This window comes from Silene latifolia, chromosome X, assembly GCF_048544455.1.
Source record: "Silene latifolia isolate original U9 population chromosome X, ASM4854445v1, whole genome shotgun sequence".
Taxonomy (NCBI): domain Eukaryota; kingdom Viridiplantae; phylum Streptophyta; class Magnoliopsida; order Caryophyllales; family Caryophyllaceae; genus Silene; species Silene latifolia.
Genome location: NC_133537.1, coordinates 16,299,140 through 16,320,420, shown reverse-complemented (window position 1 = coordinate 16,320,420; position 21,281 = coordinate 16,299,140). Strand labels below are relative to the sequence as shown.

At 36.4% G+C, this 21,281-nt stretch overlaps 1 protein-coding gene across 1 annotated transcript; it reads right to left on the bottom strand.

The window, feature by feature from the left end:
• Positions 1-11,808: 11,808 nt before the first annotated feature.
• Positions 11,809-12,384, bottom strand: LOC141616939 (uncharacterized). The gene has a single exon (XM_074434107.1). The coding sequence runs from the start codon at positions 12,382-12,384 to the stop codon at positions 11,809-11,811; it is 576 nt and encodes a 191-aa protein (XP_074290208.1).
• Between the last annotated feature and the right edge of the window lie 8,897 nt (positions 12,385-21,281).

Sequence of the window (21,281 nt, the reverse complement as noted above, 5' to 3'; positions counted from 1 at the left end):
TTTTGGCATAAATATCCTTTGTTAGAAGCACACTTTGCTTTTATTTTGGCCTAAAGCCCGTCTCAAGTGATGGGGAAGTGAAGAAAAGGAGAAAAGGTTGAAATTTTCGGTGTCCCAATAGTCGTCCCTATGGGACAAAAGTACAAGAAGAAACAAATATGGGGATGAAGAAAAGAGATGAAAAGAAATGAAGAAAGAAAAATGAATGAAGAAAAGGAAGTGAAAATGAAAAGAAGTAGAAGAAAAGAAAAGGAGATATGACTAAAAAAAAAGCAAAACAGGGGAAAACACCCCGACAAACCGAGCTCCTACAGGTACAGCTCCATCGTGCCACCGGTACCAGCCACACCCTCACCTCCCCCCAAGCCATGTCCTTGGTCCCGCCGGGATGACATCCCTACCAGCCGGTACGGCCATCCCTCTCTTTCCCTCATCCATCCCCTTCTCAGCGGTACACTCTCCCTCCCAAGCCCTCCCACCGGTACCTCCCACCATCCCCCCCCCCCCAGTACAGCACCCTCACAGCCCACCCATTTTCCCTGCCCTTCATCCCGCCGGGACGACTCCCCTACCGGTCGGGACGACCTTTCCTCTCCCTCAACATACCGCGGGTACAAACCCCCCATACCGCACATCCATCCCTCACCCTCATCACTCATCCCCAAGGTGCCTCCCACCCTCCCCACCGGGACAGCCCCCTCACAAACCCCCCCATTTTCCCTGCCCTCCCTCCCGCCGGGACAGCCCTTCATCCCGGCCGGGACAGGTTTTTCCCCCCCTTTACCCGGTTTAACATAAAAAAAAATGATTTTTCCTTTTCTTTCTTTTTCTTTCTTCACTATTTTTCCTATTCAATTCTTTACACTTTCCCTATTGTTTCACCATCTTTTTCAAACAACAAACACATACAAAATTAACCCATCTTTTTCCTCCAAAAAACTCAAATTTCCAATTCAATTTCTTACCAAATTGCATCAAATTTGTCCAAATTTTCTAGAAAAACTTCCTTTTATCCATTATAAACCATCCAAGGGCCAATTTTTCAACTCAAACTCAACAAATTTGGCCAAAATCAAGTATTAAATTTCTAGGGTTCCAAAAAAACCGGAAATTAAAACTTGATTTTTTTGGTCGATTGAAGACTAGTGAAGGTTAAAGAAGGCTTAATACTCATTGATTAGGCCTTTTTCATAACCTTTGTGTCAATTAATTAGAGGTTTTAAGAAGAAATTGCAAAAAGGAATAAGAAAGTTCAAGGTTCTACTAGCAACAATGGTGGGAAAGGCAAGAGGAAAAGGACAAGGAAGAGGAGGAGGAAGAGGAAGGGGTAATGGGATAGTGCAAAACAAGAGAAAAAGAATGGGGTAAACTAGCACCGATATAGTAGTTCACACAACTCCGACTACTAGTACGGTTGCTACGGAAGCAACAATCTCGGCTCATCCTCATTTTCCTTCTATAGAGTTCAAGGATGAAGAGCAACGCACTCGATTCTACCATCTTTTGGGTAAGCCTCTATCTCCAACTAAATTCCTTTGTAAGGCTACTCTTGAGAAGTTGGGAATTGAAAAGCAAATGAAGGAGCTTTTCAATGGGTTAGGCATGGCCACATTATACAACATGAACGAAAACACTTATCGTGAGCTCACTTACGAGTTCTTGTCTAGCTTCAAGTATGACAAGAACAATAAAGTCAACCCGATTTCCTTTCGCTTGGAGAATGTAACACGAACTCGTTCCATGAGTGCCTTTAGGATTTTATTGGGTTTAGGGGTCGGGGACAATTTACCTCCACAAGAACTTGACTCAAAGGAAATATGAACATGTATGACCGGTTTGGTCACTTCGGACTACAAACGTTTGGCAAACAAAAATGTCCATCGCCCCCTATTGCAAATTGAACATCAATTTATTGCGGAGTCTATCTTTGGAAGAAAAGAACTGGGCACCATGACTCAAAGAGAATTGACAATTTTGGGTGCCTACTTGAATCCACGACGGCTCAGTCGTTTTAAGCCCTATCTTGCACAATATGTTGTTGACCATTTTGTAAAGCAAAGCATTGGTCGTGACCGAGATGTCGTCTCCATTCACATTGGCGGGATTATAACCTTCATTGCCAAACAATGCAACCCAAACTTCACGGGGGAAGGTTTGACGGAAATCCGGGGCCATACTCTCCTTGACTTAGACTTTCTAACGACTACTTGGCTCACTTGGGATCATGGTAAGAAAAATGGAGTTTGGAAGTCGGGCAACACAACTTTGATCACACTTTCTAGTGACCAACTTCCTCCTCTAAAGCCTCTTCCGGAAGCTACCACACCGGAGGCGAGGCAAGCTCCAAGAGAAAGTTATCTCCTTACCCAAGTAAGCCCTTCAAGAGGTCGGCAAGAACCCACCCGGACACAAATCCCGCAACAACAACAACGACAACAACATCAAGCTTCCACAAGCTATATCTCCATCCCTTCTTATCCTTTCCCGTATAAAGAATACGTGCACCTCGTCCCCTCCTTTACACCTAATAATCCTTATATTATGGGGATGTTGGGCGACATTCGAAGAAATATTTATGATGGTCGGGTTGACAACTACAATGCCTTGTACCCTTTGTACCGTGACTTGGCAAAGAGGGGGTGTATTGATCCATCCGGGCCCTTACCTTCTTGGGCTAATCCGGAGTTGTTATTCCCCACGAGAGGAGAAGGGAGTGGCACACAAGATATGGAGGTGGATGAAAATGGAGAAAGAGGACAAGTTGAGAAAGAGAATGATGGACAAGAAATGAATGAAAATGAAAATGAAAATGAAAATGAAAATGATGAAGAAGAAGATGATGAAAATGAAGAGGAAAGTGAAGAAGGTGACGATGAAGAAAGTGACAAAGATGATGGAAATGGTGATGAAGACAATGATGAGAGTGGGGATGATGCCACGGAGTCCGAAGGCTCCAAGTAGATGGCTTGGTGAGCACCTTCTCCCCTTCTACATGAGTATGTGACCTCTCTCTACCTTCTCTTATATTATCATGACATTTGCATTTTAGTTTAATTATCTTGCTTGCATTCATGTAGATTAGTGCATGTAGCTTACAAGCATTTAGTTACCTTACTTTAAGCATTTCATATTATTTAGTAATAGTTCATGCATCGCATATAAAAAAAACACAAAAAATTGAAAACACTCAAAAATTTCAAAAAAACATGTCTTTTAATTAAGTTCAATTCCCACATTTATTTCTTTTGGAATTATGTAAATAAATAAGTGTGGGGAGAGGACATTAAATCAAAAAATACCAAAAATATGTTTTTAATTTTCAAAAAAAATTCCAAAAAACCAACAAAAACATGTTATTTTCTTTCCAAAATTCGCCTCCTACCCCCATTACATTCGTCACGGAATGTTGTAAATATCAAGTGTGGGGAGGAGGTTCAAAAAAACAACAAAAACATGTTCTTTACTTTCACAAATCATAAAAAAAAACCAAAAATATGTTTTCACTTTTCACTATTTCAACAAAAAAAAATACAAAAATATGTTATTTCTTTTCCCTTTCTCTCCCTATGCTTTGTTGCATTGAGGACAATGCAATTTCTAAGTGTGGGGAGGGAAATATCTATTTCGTATATATTTGTATATAATGTGCATTTGTAAATATCTATATATATACTTGAAAATTTAAGAAAATTCAAGAAAATGCCTAAAAATTCAAAATTTCAAAAAATTTCAAAAATATTGCATTGTATATATATGTTGCCTAACAAGTGGCACAGACACATACGGAACATTTGAGGTATTAGGAGACTAGAAGACCGCTTGGTTTGATCTTACTTATCTCTTTCTCCTTTCCCGAGTCCTTTTCTTTTACAAGTTGTTGTATACATGGAGGAGGATGAGCTTTGTTGAAGAGGATGTTCCATTTTGGAACTTGGTTTATGTGTTTACGTGCTGCTAGGTTAGAAAAATTGTTTGCATGTTTACTCTTGTTGTTAGTTTAGAATTGCATTCCGTATCTTGTGTGTACATATTTCTAACAAATGTGTGCTTTAGTTTCTGTTTGCATCTTGTGTGTACATATTTCTAACAAATGTGGTATAGGAAGGGAGCATGATACCCTTATGATTATACCGTCTTGGCCGTGTCTTTCCCCTTTTAGTGGCTTGCACCCATTGACCTCCTTATTAGGGTATTTGCTTGCAAATACCCGGGAAATGAGGCTTGACCGAAAGTATTGACCACCATGTGAGACCTAGACCGTAGTCTAGACCTAGATTTCGACATAGCCACTTACATGTGAGATCTAGAGCCTCCTTGGGACCGGTCCATCCATGCTCGGTCTCCCTTAGGTGTGAGTAGACTCCTTGCGTGGCATGTCACATCATGACGCATAAGCATGACTTCCTTTCCTTTTAGACCATGAGATGTTCATTTATGTGAATAATTTGAAATAATTCATTGCATTTCATTCTTGAGCCTCACATTGCCAAATAAGCCTAATTTTTCGACCCTTTAGACTAGGTCCGATTTTGCTAACCCCTTTTGAGCTTGAACCTTTCATTTGGCAGCTACAAAATCAACTACATACCATAAACAACCTTCCCTTATCAAGAAAGTTGCTTATATGTTGTCGGTTGTATGAAGAAGGGTATTTGAACTTTAGTTGATGAGTTGAGTCGGGATAATGGATTTATTTGGCTTGTTTGAATAAAGAGGTTTTGATAAAGAAAAGAAAAGAAAATAGAAAAGAAGGAAAATGTGAAAAAAAAAAAAATTGCTATTTGTACTTTGTTTGATGAGAAAAAGCCGTGCAACACTCCTTTCATCAAAAGAGTAGAAAAAGGCGTTGCAAAAATAAAGGGGCATATGATGTTTTTCCAAATTGAGTCGGGTTTACACAATTTTTGCTTGATTTTGGCAAGCCAATTTGTTGTTAGGGTGTATACATTACTCATTTGTTGCAATAAGGTGATGATTTTCGTGATTTTTCCAAAGTGAGTCGGGTTTGCACAATTTTTGCATAAATTCGGAAAACCAATTTTTGTTAGGGCGTAGACGTTACTCATTTGTAGTAATAAAGTGGAAGAAATGGAATTTTGGCAACTTCTTGATGTGTACCTCCACATTTTTCCAAAATGGTGATTGCACCAACCCCGTTTCATCCCGTCACCCAGCCCCGTTACAACCCTTGTTTCTCTTTATGCACATTTCCTTTTAGCATCTCATGAATGGTCTTGTAGGAGAGGATTTCACGTTAGATTGCGGGCTATTATTGTCTAGTTAAATTATACACCCTATTATTGTCGACTTAGCTAAGCCTAAGAATTAGGACGATTAGTAATCTCCCTAGCTCCTCGCGGATTCGACCCTCAATTTGTACGACGACAAACCATGCACTTGCGAGGTTAAGATTTGAACCATCAGAGGAGTTTAATTATGTTGTGTGATTTACTTATTGTTGTGTGCATTTATATCAAAAATGCATAAAAATTAAAAAAATTCACAATACAAAAACATGTTTTTCCTTTATTTTAGGTCGAGTCTTGGCGAATTAAATAACATTGATGTTAAATTGTATTGTTTTTGCATTTGAATCCCATATAGTTATCCATTTCATTGTTTTGACCCGTTATTCATGAAAACAAAGCTCATAACTCGAGTCTTGACCGTATTGACATGCCTTATGCTAATTAGATTTGACACAATTATGTTGGTAAACTACTTAAATTCTGAGGTCTATAGAGCTTCCTAGGCCGGGAATATCAATAAACTGGTCTCATTGTCAATTAGGCTTGAGTGTGGTTTCTCCTTGTGGAATGTGTAATATCAAACTGCATAAGTGTGGCATTGGTTTCTTGATACTTTTATTGCTTTCATTTGACTAAGTACATGTGGATAGGCGGTTCTTACCGTTCAAATAAGCCTTACATATCCTTTTGTTTAGCCCGTTTGAACTCTTGTAGCCGTTCTATATCCTATATTTATGAGCTACAATCCAGAATTTGCCTACCTTATCGGGACAGTCGCAGTTGCTTATTTATCATATCTTATTTGCTATTATGGTTGGGTTGGGACTTATTGTCATGTGGGTATGGCAAAGTACTTTTTAGCAATTGTGTTGTATCCTTGTGTTGGAAAAAAGGAAAAAAAATATGAAGCAAAAGAAAAAAGAAAAAAAATCGAAAAAAGAAAAAAAAAAGAAGAGAATTGAATTGAAAAAAAGAAAAGAAATTGATTGCTTCATTTGGTTTTGTCAAGGATCAAAAGGATGGTCGTTAGACTCTAATGCATATTTGGAGAGTACTTCATTCGCTCTCATGTGTTGTAAAGTTAAGATTATTTCTCTAAGTTGGGTTCATTTGTATCATTGATTTGGTTTTGATTTTGGTTTAGCGCTGCGACTACCGTCTTAGCTCCACATATCCATAACGTGCTTTAGCACAAACCATTTCTACCCCTTTAACTCATTTGCCACCCTTATTGTCCTTGATACATGTACTTTTGTCTACATATTGAATGCATATTAGTTGGGAAAATCTCTTTCACATTAGATTGCATGCATGTTTCATAAGTTGAGTGAGTGTTTCTACTTCTTTCTATCTTCACATATAACTCACCTTTACATACTTATGAGTGCATGAATGAATCCGCGAGAATCCGAGTAATTTGTCTTGCAAGATCGAAAGGTATTTGGCATTTGTCTATAGTATGGTGACTTGAGACTTGAGCTACGTTTTCTATTACCCGTACCTTTGAATTTGTTTTATTGGTACACTTTTGTCATTGCTTTGTTACAGTTATGGATAGCTTGGGATTTGTATGTGCATTAAACATTAGCTCTGAGTTATTTGTTTATCATTTGTATGATTGCCTTTTGTAATATGTGATGCTTTGCTTGAGGACAAGCAAAGAGATGGTTTGGAGGAGTTTGATGAGTTATAATTATATGCATATTTATGCGTCTCCTTAATTACTTTTGATACGGTTTCGTGCTAAATTATATTAAATACATGCCTTTTATGTTAGAATGTTGTTACTTCTGCTATTTGATGTTTAATACAGGAATGATGCATTTGAGGAGCAAAGGAATGAAGTGGGCATCGCGGAGTAGGCATGAAGAAATATACGAAGTATGGCACGGCATTTCAGGTACCTGATTTGGTCAAAGTAGCTTATTTGACCAAAATTTCGTGTACCTTTTTTTTGTAAGCGATTGACAAGTAGCTTATTTAACCAAATAAGCTACCTAAAATGAAATGTTACCTAAAGTAGCATTTGAGATTTCAGGTACCTGATTTGATTTGATTTTTCGTTTTTTACCTCTTAAATCTATAGTATTAAGTAATTATCATATCTTTTTACGTCATTTTCATCAAAATCAATTAGCTTTTTAGTTAGTTTGCCAAACATTTTTTTATATAATCAGCTATATTATCAGTTTCTAATTTTTATCAGTTTCCTTTTCAGGTTTCAGTTAGCTTTTCAGTTTTCAGCTACCTTTTCATGTTTCAACTACCTTTTCAATTAGTTTTACCAAATAAAGCCTTAGAGTGAACCAAACTTCATCTAGTTATTTAACACCTTTACTAATTTTGCTTAATAAAATATATCCGTCAAGCCTTCTAATAAACGTTTGAACAATGTATGTTACTCTCTCTGTTTTAGTGATATATTTATATTTCCTTTATTTTGTGAGGAGAAAATAAAGGGAGTGTAAACATATCATTGGGACGGAGGGTGTAATTAACAAAATTAGTTGTGTTTGTTAGAGAGTAGATAAGGATTAATAAATTATTATTTTTCTTTATAAAATATACCTATGAAGAAATATTCGAATAACGTAGTGAAACAAATAACACAAATTCTCATTATAGACGGACACTATCCGTCTATACGTATAGACGGATACCATTTTCCCTCCCAAAATATCCATTTGCCATAAAGTGAAAAGCACATGGAGGGTGCCCCACCTTGTCCCCCCTACCCATTTTATTAGAGGTTTTTACCCGTCTGTTCGCCCCCACGTCTATACCAAGACCTATTGAACAAATAAAACCAAGTATGAATGGACTATGCTTAATTTCATTTGATGCCCACATGTATGAATTCCATGTTGTGTTTAATTATCTTCAATGATTCTGATGTTTTTTTTTTTACATAAAATTGTAGAGGCATGTCATTGTATTTCAACAATGCTTTGGCTTTCAATATGATGTGCGTGCCGTAAAGTGATAGAGCAATTCTTCAATGTATTCTGACTAACAATGAATCATGTATATCTTCAAATCCAGTTATTGCTTTTGGTCCGTCATTGTAATCCCGCGTATGTAATGCTTGATAACATCACAAGTCTTTCACCTTTCTGAGCTATCTAAATTTGCAACTACTAAGTATTACGGAGTACTATATGAAAAACGTAACTCTTAATTCCCCTTATATATGGTTTGATTATTCACATGGACAAATCAAGAACGGTGAAAAATAATCCCGAACAAATTAATTTGCATGTAGTAGTTTGAGTTAATAATAATAATTGTCTTATATTGTTTTACAAGTATGGATTGACACTATATTAAGTGGCTTGTAGCCACATAATGATTTTTGTGAGTAGTTATTGTGTGAAAATCACTGTTTGATTATTATATGAAATCATTAGTCTCTCAATCGGGCATGTGATTCAGCACATTTAAATCCAACTGCATTATATGTTACTCCCTCAAAGATTTTGTTATTGTACAAAAAAATGCTCATATAAATTCTTATCGGTGATATGAGAAATTAAGGTTTAAGGTGATTATGGTTTTACCACTTTAGGGGGAGAATGATAAGGAAAAGCTGATCAAAACAAACAAGTATGTTGTCCCCAATTGGACCTGAAGTTCAGCGGTTTGTTTTCAAAATGAAATACATCAAATAGAGGTTCATAGAATTACAAATGATGGTATTCATTTGGTAATAAAGATGTATTATGATACCGCTTTGATCACCTTATCAAAATCTGATATTTTCATACATTAAAATTTATGATTTAATTATAGACAGATTAGCCATATATGTGGTATAGCGAGCTATACATTAGTCATATAAAATATATGTAATGAAAATATTAGTTTCTTGCCAAATTGAACAATAACCACACGTGAAATGTAGTGTGAGAGTCATATCGGTTCACATATTTCAAGTAATAAGAAAATGACAAGCTTGGGCAGTTGGTACTCCTATGGAGTAAAGAAATTTGGATGTCCCGGAAGTGACATAAATATCTAAATGATCATAGATGGCTTATATAGAAAATGAATGGTACCATAAATATATTCAGATATCATTGATCAGTACTGACAATATCGCAAGATGTTGAAATTATATCGATATGTTTAAAGAACCGATATGCATTTGCGCGCGGAAAGAATGGATTAGATAATGGAGATTTTATAAATAAGTCCATTTTGATTGTCGACATATAATCTATGATTATAAATGAGCTTATTGACTAGAAGTCCAGTTATTGACTTGAAGTCAAATCAAATTATGAATATTGGAAAAGAAACTGTAAGTTTGCATTATCGAGTCATCATCATGTGCATTTAGGGATTAAGTTCATCATTTGCATCTTAGTTTTAATATATATACATTATTGCACTGTTTTAGAATGTTGTTTAGAATTAGTTACATATTATATGCATGCACATGATTTATTATATTGTTTTATTTTGATAGATATTTTATTAATTGAGTTTTGGGAACTCATGAATATATATGAACCTCTACGACACGATTAAATGATTATCGTGATTATTTTCAAAATGGACAATCAAATTCTGTAGAGTTACTTGGAGGAAATTATTATTGTCTCAACTTGAAGTTTGAGCATAAGAGAATAATGATTTAAATGAGCTTCATGCTAAACATGTGAAATTAATTTATGGTCCAGAAGTACCGTAACGATTGGAAAATAATGTAGTCAAAATCTACAATGAGAATGTCAATCCATACATATGTGGTTTAGCAAAGACAATAGCTCAAAGGAATTTGATGATTTATTCAATAATTATTGGATTGATTCTCATTAATACAGGGAGTTAAGGAATGATGGTTACACTCTTTTTCCCTTCGACTAGGTTTTTTGTCCCAACGGGTTTTTCCTAGCAAGGTTTTTAACGAATTAGTAATGTAAGCGCATTATTACGCTATAGTCATGATCATCAATATTGTTGAGATGACAATTATTTTCGACATATAATATTATGTCATATACTCCGTATTGAGGAGAAATTCTATCATAATTATGGAGGTATTATTTGAAGTGAAGATCCAAGAGCTATTATGAAATGATTATATCCAGATTGTCAGCTCCGAAAAAATATGATATTGATGTTGTCAAGAATTATTATTGAGTGAAGATTCAAGTTTATCAACCACAATGTGTACTACTTCAACGATCATCAAGAAGCAATGTTAGAGCATGGATCATTTCAAGATACATCAAGTTATGTAGTCATCAAGGGGAGTAGACACGCGTTGTACTCTTTTTCCTTATCCATGGTTTTGTCCCACTTGGTTTTCCATGAAAAGGTTTTAACGAGGCAACTATTATTATGCGTGTTCGAATATTAGTGTACTCTTTTCCTTCACTAGCGTTTTTCCCACGGGGTTTTGTAGGAAGGTTTTTAACGAGACAATTTCTTCAGTAATGGACGGGGGAGTGTTATGAAATATTATGGTATAATATTATATGGATATTCATATCTTAGAATATTTTAAAGTGTATTATCTTATGTAAACTCTACCCTCATTGTATGTGTACATATACTGATATACCCTCTCATAATGAAATAATATACGGTCTTTCTCTCCCTCTATTCTCTCTCTACTTCTCTCTATAATTATCTATTGTCTTTATTTCACAACACTTTTACATTTTTTCATACTTTTTTTTTACCTTGAATTATTGATTTTATCATATACTAAAATACTTTCCAAAATCATTTGAAATTTTTTTTATATATAAAATGAAAAGTAAACATATCAAAAGATTTGGAGTCCCGATAATAAGTGACGATCTGCGGGAAGAAGACATGTCTGGCATATATTCTCGAGCCCAGTGTGTGTTCCCCGTTGACTCTCGTTTCATTCCTCTGCCATTCTTCTACCACTTGAACCATTTGTTCCTTTATCATTGTCGTAACTCTCCGTGCCCATCAAATGCCCAACCATTTTTGCACATTTACAAAACCAATAATATTATCACAAAATCTATCCGTCACTTTGGAGTGACGGATACCATTTTCCCTCATAAATGACCCAAATAGAGGAGAGAGGAAAGCACATGGGGTGTCCCCACCTTGTCCCCTCTATCCGTTTTATGAGTGACATTATCCGTCACTTGCTCCGACCCGTCTTCAACAAGACTAATTATAATATTATAGACAACTCGATCATTTGGGGACGCATTTATCCGCATGTGTAAGGGCTTACTAAAATAACAAAAACGCTAAATACCGCCTAAAAATTAATTTTAATACAATATACAAGTATTGTTTATAGTTTTTCAGTCGAAGATATTTTGCCTACTGATTAAGAAAGAAGTATAGTGGACACTAGATTCCAAATTTAAATTCTCACTGTCGATATTATACCGTCTTTGTGCTTCATTTGACCAAAAAAAAAAACCATTTTTTTGTTCAAATGAGCGCAGTATATCACGGTTAAGAATCGTAACCCCAACTTCGCGTTTAGAGTAAAAAAAAATTCTTACCACTCAAGTTAAATCTTATTTTATTTATTTTTTTGAAGGGAAGACCCGGAGGTCTACTGCATTAATAAAGAGTCAAAAATCACAGCATTGTTTGCACTCGGTGGTAGTGCCTCCGACCACACCGATCTACCAACTACTCTAGGAAACAAATGAGCTAAAGCATGCGCTACGCTATTGTTGGTACGACTAGTAAACGACCAAAAAACGGAAACAAAAACATTACATAAGCTTAAAATATCCGACAACACCAAAGCTAACATATTCCTCCCAACAGCCTTCTTCTTTAGCGCTTCCACTACCATCAAGCAGTCACTTTCCAAGACGATCTCCTCATGGCCCCTTCTTGCAGCTTCCCTGACGCCTTCAAAGATCGCTACCGCTTCCGCAATCTGTGGCTCCCAGTATTGATCCTGTACCCGCGCAAAACCCCACAAAACTCTCCCTGTGCTATCTCGACATACCGCTCCCCAGGTCACTCCTTCCCCCTCCTTAGCCCCCGCATCCACATTAATCTTAACGACTCCCGCCTTGGGTGGCTCCCACCCTCTCGCCTCCGCAACCCCCGCACCCCTCCTATTCGTCTTTTCCCTACTATCCACAACATAGCCACCTCCTTCCGATTCCTCCATAACATCCAAGGCCCGTCTCACCACCCGCCAATGGTCCACCCCTCGAAGATCACCTTGTTCCGGTGTTCCCACAAGGCCCAGCAGCACACCATAAACAAAGCTTGCTCCCTACCCCCAAAACACCTCCATCTCGTTTCCATCCATTCCCTCACACACGCTCCCTCACTCTCCTCCTCACCAAGCCCCACTTCGTCCCAGACCTGCTTGGCAATGGCACAATCACGAAATAAATGTATACTGGATTCAACAAAAGAATTACATAAAGAACAAAAAGCAGGCTCATCTCGAACACGAGTAGCAATATTCGCTCTTGTTGCCAATGCCTCGCTGCACAGTTGCCAGAAGAACAGCTTTACTCGGGGCCACACCGGGATTTTCCAGAGCCTATTCCACAGCCACTTTTCCTTCCCCCAATCCGACACACCCCCAAGCTCCAAAGCCTCCCTATGTCCGGCCAGTCTTCGGTATGCGGACTTAACCGTGAACACCCCATCTTTCTCCCCCACCCAAAACCAATCGTCGGGCGGTCTCGAACTACTAACTCGTATACTCTTGATTCTCTCGCACTCAAAAGGCAAAAACAACTCTGCAAGCAGAGACTCTTTCCACCCCCCCTTCGTGATCAAGCAGCTCGGCAACCGTCATAAACTCCCTCCCCGGAACCAGTGGACTCAGCACCCGTCCCGTTTGAGACTCGGCAGCCACGGGTCCGTCCACACACGTATATCCAGCCCGTTCCCAACTCTCTTCCTCCATCCACCACCCAACACTCTCCTAGCTTCCACAATTCCTCTCCAAGTATAGCTTGGTGCACTCCCTAACTCAGTCGACATAATATCACCTCCCGGATAATATTTAGCTTTCATAATCCGCGCCCACAACCCATCCGATTCAGTCAACAACCGCCACACTTGCTTGCTAAGGAGAGCCATATTAAAGAGGTAGAAGTCATGAAACCCCATACCCCCGCGACTTTTCGATTGACAAAGCCGACTCCACGCCACCCAACTAATGCCTTGCTTCCCTTCCTCAAAACCCCACCAGAACCGCAATATTAAAGATTTAAGCTCATCACAAAAGTTAACGGGAATTTTGAAAATACTCATAACATAGGTAGGGAGTGAATTGGCCCTTATTTTTAAATACCCTTCTTTCACACTTTCTCTTCTACACCCTCAACTCTAAACTGTTAGATTTAATCATCCGATTAATGGCCATAAACTTCATACTAAATTACTCGATAAACTGTAAAGCGGAAGCGTACCTGATTACATGACGAAAGGTTGGGATGAACCGTCTGAAGGGACGGTCTTCGGATTAGGTCTTCTAGTAGACATACATACCTCAGGGATCTCTCTACTGATGGGATGCAGGGAGATTAGGTTATTGTGTGCTACCAGGGACCATAACCCAGATGACTATATATAGTATCCTTAGTCTAATGCGTTCATCATGCATTAGAAACCTAATGAGTATCTACACTTAGATAAAAGACTGGCCCATACTTTTTAAGACGTAAATAAGCACATATTTAATACACCGTAGTGGATCACTTTATATTTGGGCTAACCTTAACTAATAGCGCATAAATACAATTATTACCGAATTAATAATTTGTCTACATATATTATTGTATTAGGCCATATTTCTTACAATCAATTTTACTTTTTTGATGTACCCCTTTCGGTTGAAAAAAAAAAATTACAAACACATTCTCCAATTAGGGTTTTCAATTCATTTAATTGAAGAACTGTTATACCTTAAGTGAAAATTTTAAACCCTAATTAAAGACAAAAATGATTAAATTTTAACTTAATAAATCAAAATTTCATGTCATTGTTGATAAACGAAATGAGTAATTACTTATTCGATATGACTTACTGTATAAGAATTAAGATCCATAACACGGAATATGAGTAGTATTTTAGTTGGTTTTAAGAGAAAGAGGAGAGAAAATTTAGATTATTTGGTTGAGGAAAATAGTAGTGTTGGAAAACATTACAAATATAATGTATATTAAGGGCTTGCTTGGATTGAGGGTAAAAGGAGAGGAATGAATATGGGAGTAATAATTAAGGTGTATTTTCCATGTTTGGCATGAGAGTAATTATTCACCTCCTGGATCTATTAGACCATGTTTATCAGCTGTTCTTGCAGCCCTACCTAGACCTCGTTCCAACATTAAAATATTAATATATATTACTTAACCTATTTACAAGACCTCGTTCTTGATTTTGTTATTTTATCAAGCCCTCCCTTAACCTACTTAACATCACATATATTTTATTATAAAATCCCATGTAAATAAAAAATAATCAAAAAAAATTAAGTTTAGACCCAATATTTTTATACAGATTTAAATTTATATGTAAGTTATTTATTTTTTAGCATTTATATTTTTTTGTACACACCTTCATGGCTTCATGTATCAATAAAGGAAGTAACTAAATGATATCTAAAATATATCAAAAGTGATCTCTATTTGTAAAGCACAAAATTATAAAAGCATTGGTATAACTTCATAAATTTTCTTATTTGTAAAACTGTAATTAAAACATTTAAAAAATAAAGTTTACTTTGATAATTTTGATTTCTTTTAATTAAAATCATCCTCCACTCAATTAGTTACATGTGGACAATAAAAAGGAGGTCCAAAATGTGGTTTTGGAGGTCTGGGGAGGAACTGGTGGAACGCATTCTAGCCCATGGTCTGAATTTTCTATTTACTTTTCTTTTTTGTTTTTTGTTTTTTTTTTTGTCCTTATTCAAGACCTAGAATTCATTAGACCTCCCCATAAACATAGTCTTACTCTCATGAAAGGATAATACATTACCCACCCTCCCCCCTGGGTAATGATTAAGGGAGTAAAACATCTACTCAGTAATTATTACCCTTATGTCAACCTATCATCAATGAAATCATTACCCAAGTAATTAACTTCCCCGGTAATTATCACCCAGTTAAAATTTACCCCCGAATTATTCATTGGATTCCAGGCAAGCCCTAAAGAGTAAAAGTTGTATATGTCGATCAAGTCTCAATAAGGCAAGGTTGGAGTAGTAATTTGGAGTTTTTATCTCAAGGTCTTAAGGGTGTTCATTCACAAATGATAGTGACTTGTTGAAACAAGTATGCATGTCACCCAATTAAAAGCATGTTGATCTTGCTTCTTTCAACATCGTCATAGATCTTGACAACAACCATTTCTTCTCCATACGACTAAATCTCTATTGATTGATAGTCTTGAACAACTTGGATATATACAAGTCGTAAAAGTAGGGCTTCAAGCCGTTATCCAGCGGAAAATCTAAAAAAGGCACACCATATATACGCTAAGAACTTTGTACGGTTAGTTCCCCTAAACGCAGATATCTGTTTTATAGTTAAAACGGTTTAAGTAGTACAGAGTACACTATTTAGATCAATTTGTTAATCTTTCATACCACACCAATGGTAACATTGACTTTTTCACACTTGTCGAGACACGTTTTGCAACGTAAATATCTTTTGTTACACATTATTAAAAATTATAAAAGATATTCTTGTAGCATTCATGATGATAAATCAAACAAGATCTCACATGACTATATTTTGTCTTATAGATTAAGAATAATATCGCAGATTCCCTACGACCATGAATAGTTGCAAAACGGTCAATGTTACCATTGATCTGGTATGAAGGGAGTATTTTTTACAAGTAGTTATTATTCTTTTGTCACATCTATGAAGTGGTAATATTTAATCCGCTTTTGCTATAAAAAAAGGGATACATTTATCTTAAATAAGAATTTTCGTCGTTTTTTTTGGTACTAAATTTGCGTCGTTTGTAGATATCCAAATCTTGTACAATGTTCGTTATATTGGAGAATATAATAATCGAAAGTGACATGGCATAAAGTCGTGTGATATATATGTATGTGCGTTTATGGTCCATGGAATTGGAAGTCATTCATCACGTTGCTCGGGTCACATTCAACTTTGAATGTTCATGTCCATGTCCACTTCATTATAATAACTTCTGACATTTTAATTAGGAGATTTAATTAGAGCATGTAAAAAGGTCGTTTTCAAAGGAAAAGAGACATTAAGACTAAAGAGAGAATTTTAAATGTAAGTGGAATATTAAAAAAATATGAGGAAAAAGAAATCATGCTAGTTTTAGATTCTGAGTTTGTGGGGGAGGAAGGCATTAAAAAATATGAGGAAAAAGTATTGATAGAAACATAAGTATTAAAAAAATATGAAGAAAACTGGTTATGTTTTAGACCTCTTTTGGGTTCAAACTAATTGAACCCAATTGATAGAACTACGGATTAAACTGATTTGGATTTTGAGGTGTTCATCAATCTGGATCGATTCAAACTAAATTTCGTGGTAAAATATTGGACTGTAACCCAGACCAAATAAAGTATGATCTTGTCAAGTCCGGCCCAAATTACACGGTTTAGCTTGGAATTCAGTGCAAACCGTTGAACAAACACCGTAATGGTATGTTTGGGAACCTTGAATTGGAATTGAATTCCGTAATTGAGACATTTCAAGTGTTTGGGAACTCCTAAAATTTGGAATTGGCATTGACTCAATTCCTTATCAATTCCAAGCTAGTTAAAATTTGGGGTTCTCAAATACCTACCATATACTAGTCATTTCAATTCCATGACTTCTTACGTTTTATTTTGTGGCGCAAATTTCGTCAGAATATTTTTATTTATGATATTTTTTCCGATCGCAAATATTTTTCGAGACAATATTTAATTTTTTCAAACATAAAACATCCAATGGTCTCGACCCATATCCGTCTCGCCCAAATTCAATTCCAATTCCAATTCCACGAGTTTCCCAAACGCAATTTTGGAATTGTATTTGGAATTGAATTCAAGCATTTCAATTTCTACAATTGAAATCATGAAAATGAAATCAATTCCGTATTTCCAAACACTACCTAAGAGACATTGAGGTCGTTTGGTTTACTACTTAGAAATGGAATGGATTGAAATGAGAAACCATAGAAGTATGAGGTTCCAATTCCATATCTTTCAAAACATGTTTAGTTCATTAGAAAAATAAACATGAATGAATGAAGTTTGAATCCATGGAGAGGAGATGAGTATGAGATTCCTGGGGGTTGTGGTGGAATGAGAATCTATCAGAATTCTAATTCCATTCCAAAATATCCCAACCAAACACTAAAATGACTATAATCCATCCATTCCGAACCTTCCAACCAAACACCTTCTAAAGTAAGCATCTTTCCTTTAAAGAAATTTGAATTCCAATACTTCATTGTCTAGACCAAATAATTCGAATCTTGTACCCAAATGAAACAAAACCCCATGATTATAAACTCGATGACCAAATACTGAACCTAAATATATTCGTCCTGCACTCGATCTAGTCTAGTTAACATATCGAGACTAAAACCTACTAATCCTTAATTATCAATGCTTATTTAAGATCGTTTTAATCTAAAACGACTCTCACACCCGATTATAATAGAGTTGAAAATAAAAAGAGGTTATCAAATGTCTTAAAATAAGACGGTCTTAAGTAAAACGAACTGATCCCCTAATCCTACCCCACTACAAGTGGAGCTGGTAAAATTGACCTGACCCGAATGTAACCCGCACGCGGCCCGCACCCGAATCTACCCGATATCTGAATTGATCGGAATTATTCAAACCGTCTCAAATGTTTATTATCAAAAACTGGCTGTTATCCCCAATTAATTTGAAAACAACCATCCCGAAAATGACCCAACCTAACCCGAATTATTACAAATCTAAACGACCCGAACTCAAATTAAACCGACCCAAACCTAACCTCGATTGACCCGTTTGTCAGACCTAGTCTACAACTCTACAACTAGTGACCCAATATTTTACAATGGAGTATGGACTACAAGTCTTCAATATAGTTGGGCTTATTTCCACATAATAATACAATCCAGCCCAAGCCAAACCCTAGTATAAAAACCATGTATAGACATCCCTGTAAAAATTAGGGAGGGTTTTGAAGCAGAGAGGTTGGGTATAACAATGGCGAAAGGTGTGAGCTTGAAGCTGGCAAATATTAATACATGTTGATTCATTCATTTTAGCTGAGTGTATTTTATTATATTAATACACGATGAAGGAATTAAAATAGTTTTCAATCTGAAATCAATTTATATTTGCCGCTCGCTCTTCCTTCTCTTCCACACACACACACACATACATGCATGCAAATAATCAAACATATCTATATCTCTATCTCTATCTATACTATATATTATATGCCCACCTCTTTGCTCCTCTCCCTAACCTTATGATGATTTTTCTGAAGGTTTTATTCATTTGATTTCCATACGTTTGTTTAATATTTTCTGAACTTATTTCAAACCATTTTTTGTTTTTGTTTTGATTTCTTAAAAAAACAAGTGATCTTGCAAGTTAGTAACTTTTTGGGGAGTTGATGTTTGATTAGAAATTAGACTGGTGAAATTTATTCTGCAAAAATGTTGGATTTTACTTTGAATTGTGCATACACTTTGTTGTAGTGAATTGGGCATTTTTAGCTTGATTAGTTTGTTGTCATGGTATGTTATTGGTTTTAGAGGAATTGATGATTTGATAACACAAATAATTGTATACACTGGTATATTGTAAAACGGTTCTTTTGATAACTATTTCTACATGAATACTTATCATGATTTCCTTGCGATTAGGATCAGTTTTACATTATACTTGCCATGCACCAGAGTAATCCTGCATTTGAGATGTGCAACCTACAGTCCTACACTTCAATTGACTGTCTGTCAACTGTCAACATAACCCTGCATTTGAGGTCCAAAACATTAAATTTCTTATAGTAACTGAATTTGGTTTGTCAACATGCACCCATGTCTGGTACTGTCAGTAAAATAAGTATTGGATTGTTTTCTTCAGAAGCTGTTTAGGCGAGTTTGAGTAACATGAAATCGAGCATTATATTTTGATCTTAGACAACAATGTAATAGTAGTGGAGTACCAATGTTGTGCTGTGCATACTAGATGAGCATAACATGAAATCCTGTTTTCTCATGATGTTTCTAAGTTACTACTGTATATAACATGAAGTTCGAGTAACTGTATTAATTTGTTGGTAATCCTGAATTGTGAAGGATGTGGTGTGTTGATATATGGCTGCCAGCTAATTTTGTATTGGGAGTTTTCGATTTATGCCATTCTGAGACTCGTCCTTAAAGCCTTAATGGTGTGAACATTGGGTCCGTCTATGGAAGGAGTGTAGACATACGAGTAATCGAGACTGTTGTTGTAGTCGTATGACTGTAATTGGACTATGAACTAGTAGTAGTAGTGTTCAGATAGTCAGCTTGGTGTTAAGGGATGTTGTCACTAACTTCCTTTTCCTGCTCTCTAGGTTCCTACATTTTCCCTGTTGTCGCACCTATGTTAAGCACCAAAATAGACACCACTGTTCAAGTGAGTCCTGTGCGACACTGTTATTTATACTAAGTTATCAAATTGTTTGCAGCTCTTTTGAATGTGGTTGATTAGTTCTTTAACTGAACCATGAAGACCTCGGCCAAATGCTTAACCCTTTGATTAAGAGGATTTGGAGGGAGAGTTTTTCTTTTTGGTTGAGCAGTAGAATAAAGTTTGGATTTGCAGGTGAGGGGAAATGGTTTGTAAATTATTTTCCTTACAACAAAGATGTTTTGGAATAAGAACTCTCTTTCCCTTTCCCTTTCCCTTTCCTTTTCCCCTCTGTTTTCCTCCATGTTTTTCTATCCAAGCTTAATAAAGGCGTGGATATTTGGACAGCAGGACAGATATGGTCTTTGAATTCACCAGGAAGCTGCATATCAATCATCACCACTATTATTACATCAAATCGGTTTTAGGTAATTGATTCTTTTGCCCAGCAATGTCCAGACTGATACTATGGAAGCTCATTACAGGAGAAAGATCCTCTAAATAGGATTGGAGCAACCGTGTTCTTCCAACTCTGAGAACAACAATTGCTATGAATCCATGGCATGGACCAAGAAGGCAGATGTTCCTTGCTAAAAGTCTCACCTAATCACAAAACGCGCAGGCCTAACCCCTTCACTCAAGAAAAATGAGGAAATAATGTCACTGGTTTTTTTTTTTTTTCGATAATGGGATTATATCAGTAGATTAATGTCAGATTGTATTCCTTACTAGGTAGGAAAATCTTGAACAATTGCAAAACAAGGGACAAGTTTCGAAAGTTTTGCACTTTAACATGAACTCCATTTGTAAGCTCAGGCAAAACTTAGTTTATTTCAAACATGAACAGCCAAATAATTTGTATGCTTGATGGGGTTAACTTAGTTTTGGTCTCAATTTGTATGCTCAGGCAAAACTTTGGTCAAATTCAAACACTAACGGCCGAACACCATCTCGTTCAATTCTTTGAGCTAAACAAATCGGTCTCAAATTGAGCTTCCGAGCAAGCTCTGACTGGAAATACCAAGCAAGTTGTACTTGATGCCTAAGGCAGGAAATTGCCAGACAAATCAAGCACGAATGCAATGAACTCTTTTTCAGTGAACCTCAAAATCGATAGATATGATCTATACTAGGATTTTACTATTGATATGCGTTTGTGTGATTCCAATACTCGTACATCTTCATATGAAATTACGCCCAAACATTTCAAAAACCGTTCCAAAACAATACGGAGTATCAAATTACAACTACCAGAAGCAGAAAAAAAATCATAAGAAAAAATTAGAGATCAAGAATTTTTAGTAGAGTTATTATATTCCTGTAAGAGCTTATTATAATCCTCAAGTTCGTCGTAGTAGATGTCCCAGACACAGCGTACACATCCGCTACCACAACAATCCCCAGCCTCGGGTTTCTCCGGCGGTGTCGGCGGCTCAATCGTC

Excerpts from the sequence above, each read along its gene's own strand:
- LOC141616939 (XM_074434107.1), bottom strand. The coding sequence starts at position 12,384 with ATGGAGGAATCGGAAGGAGGTGGCTATGTTGTGGATAGTAGGGAAAAG.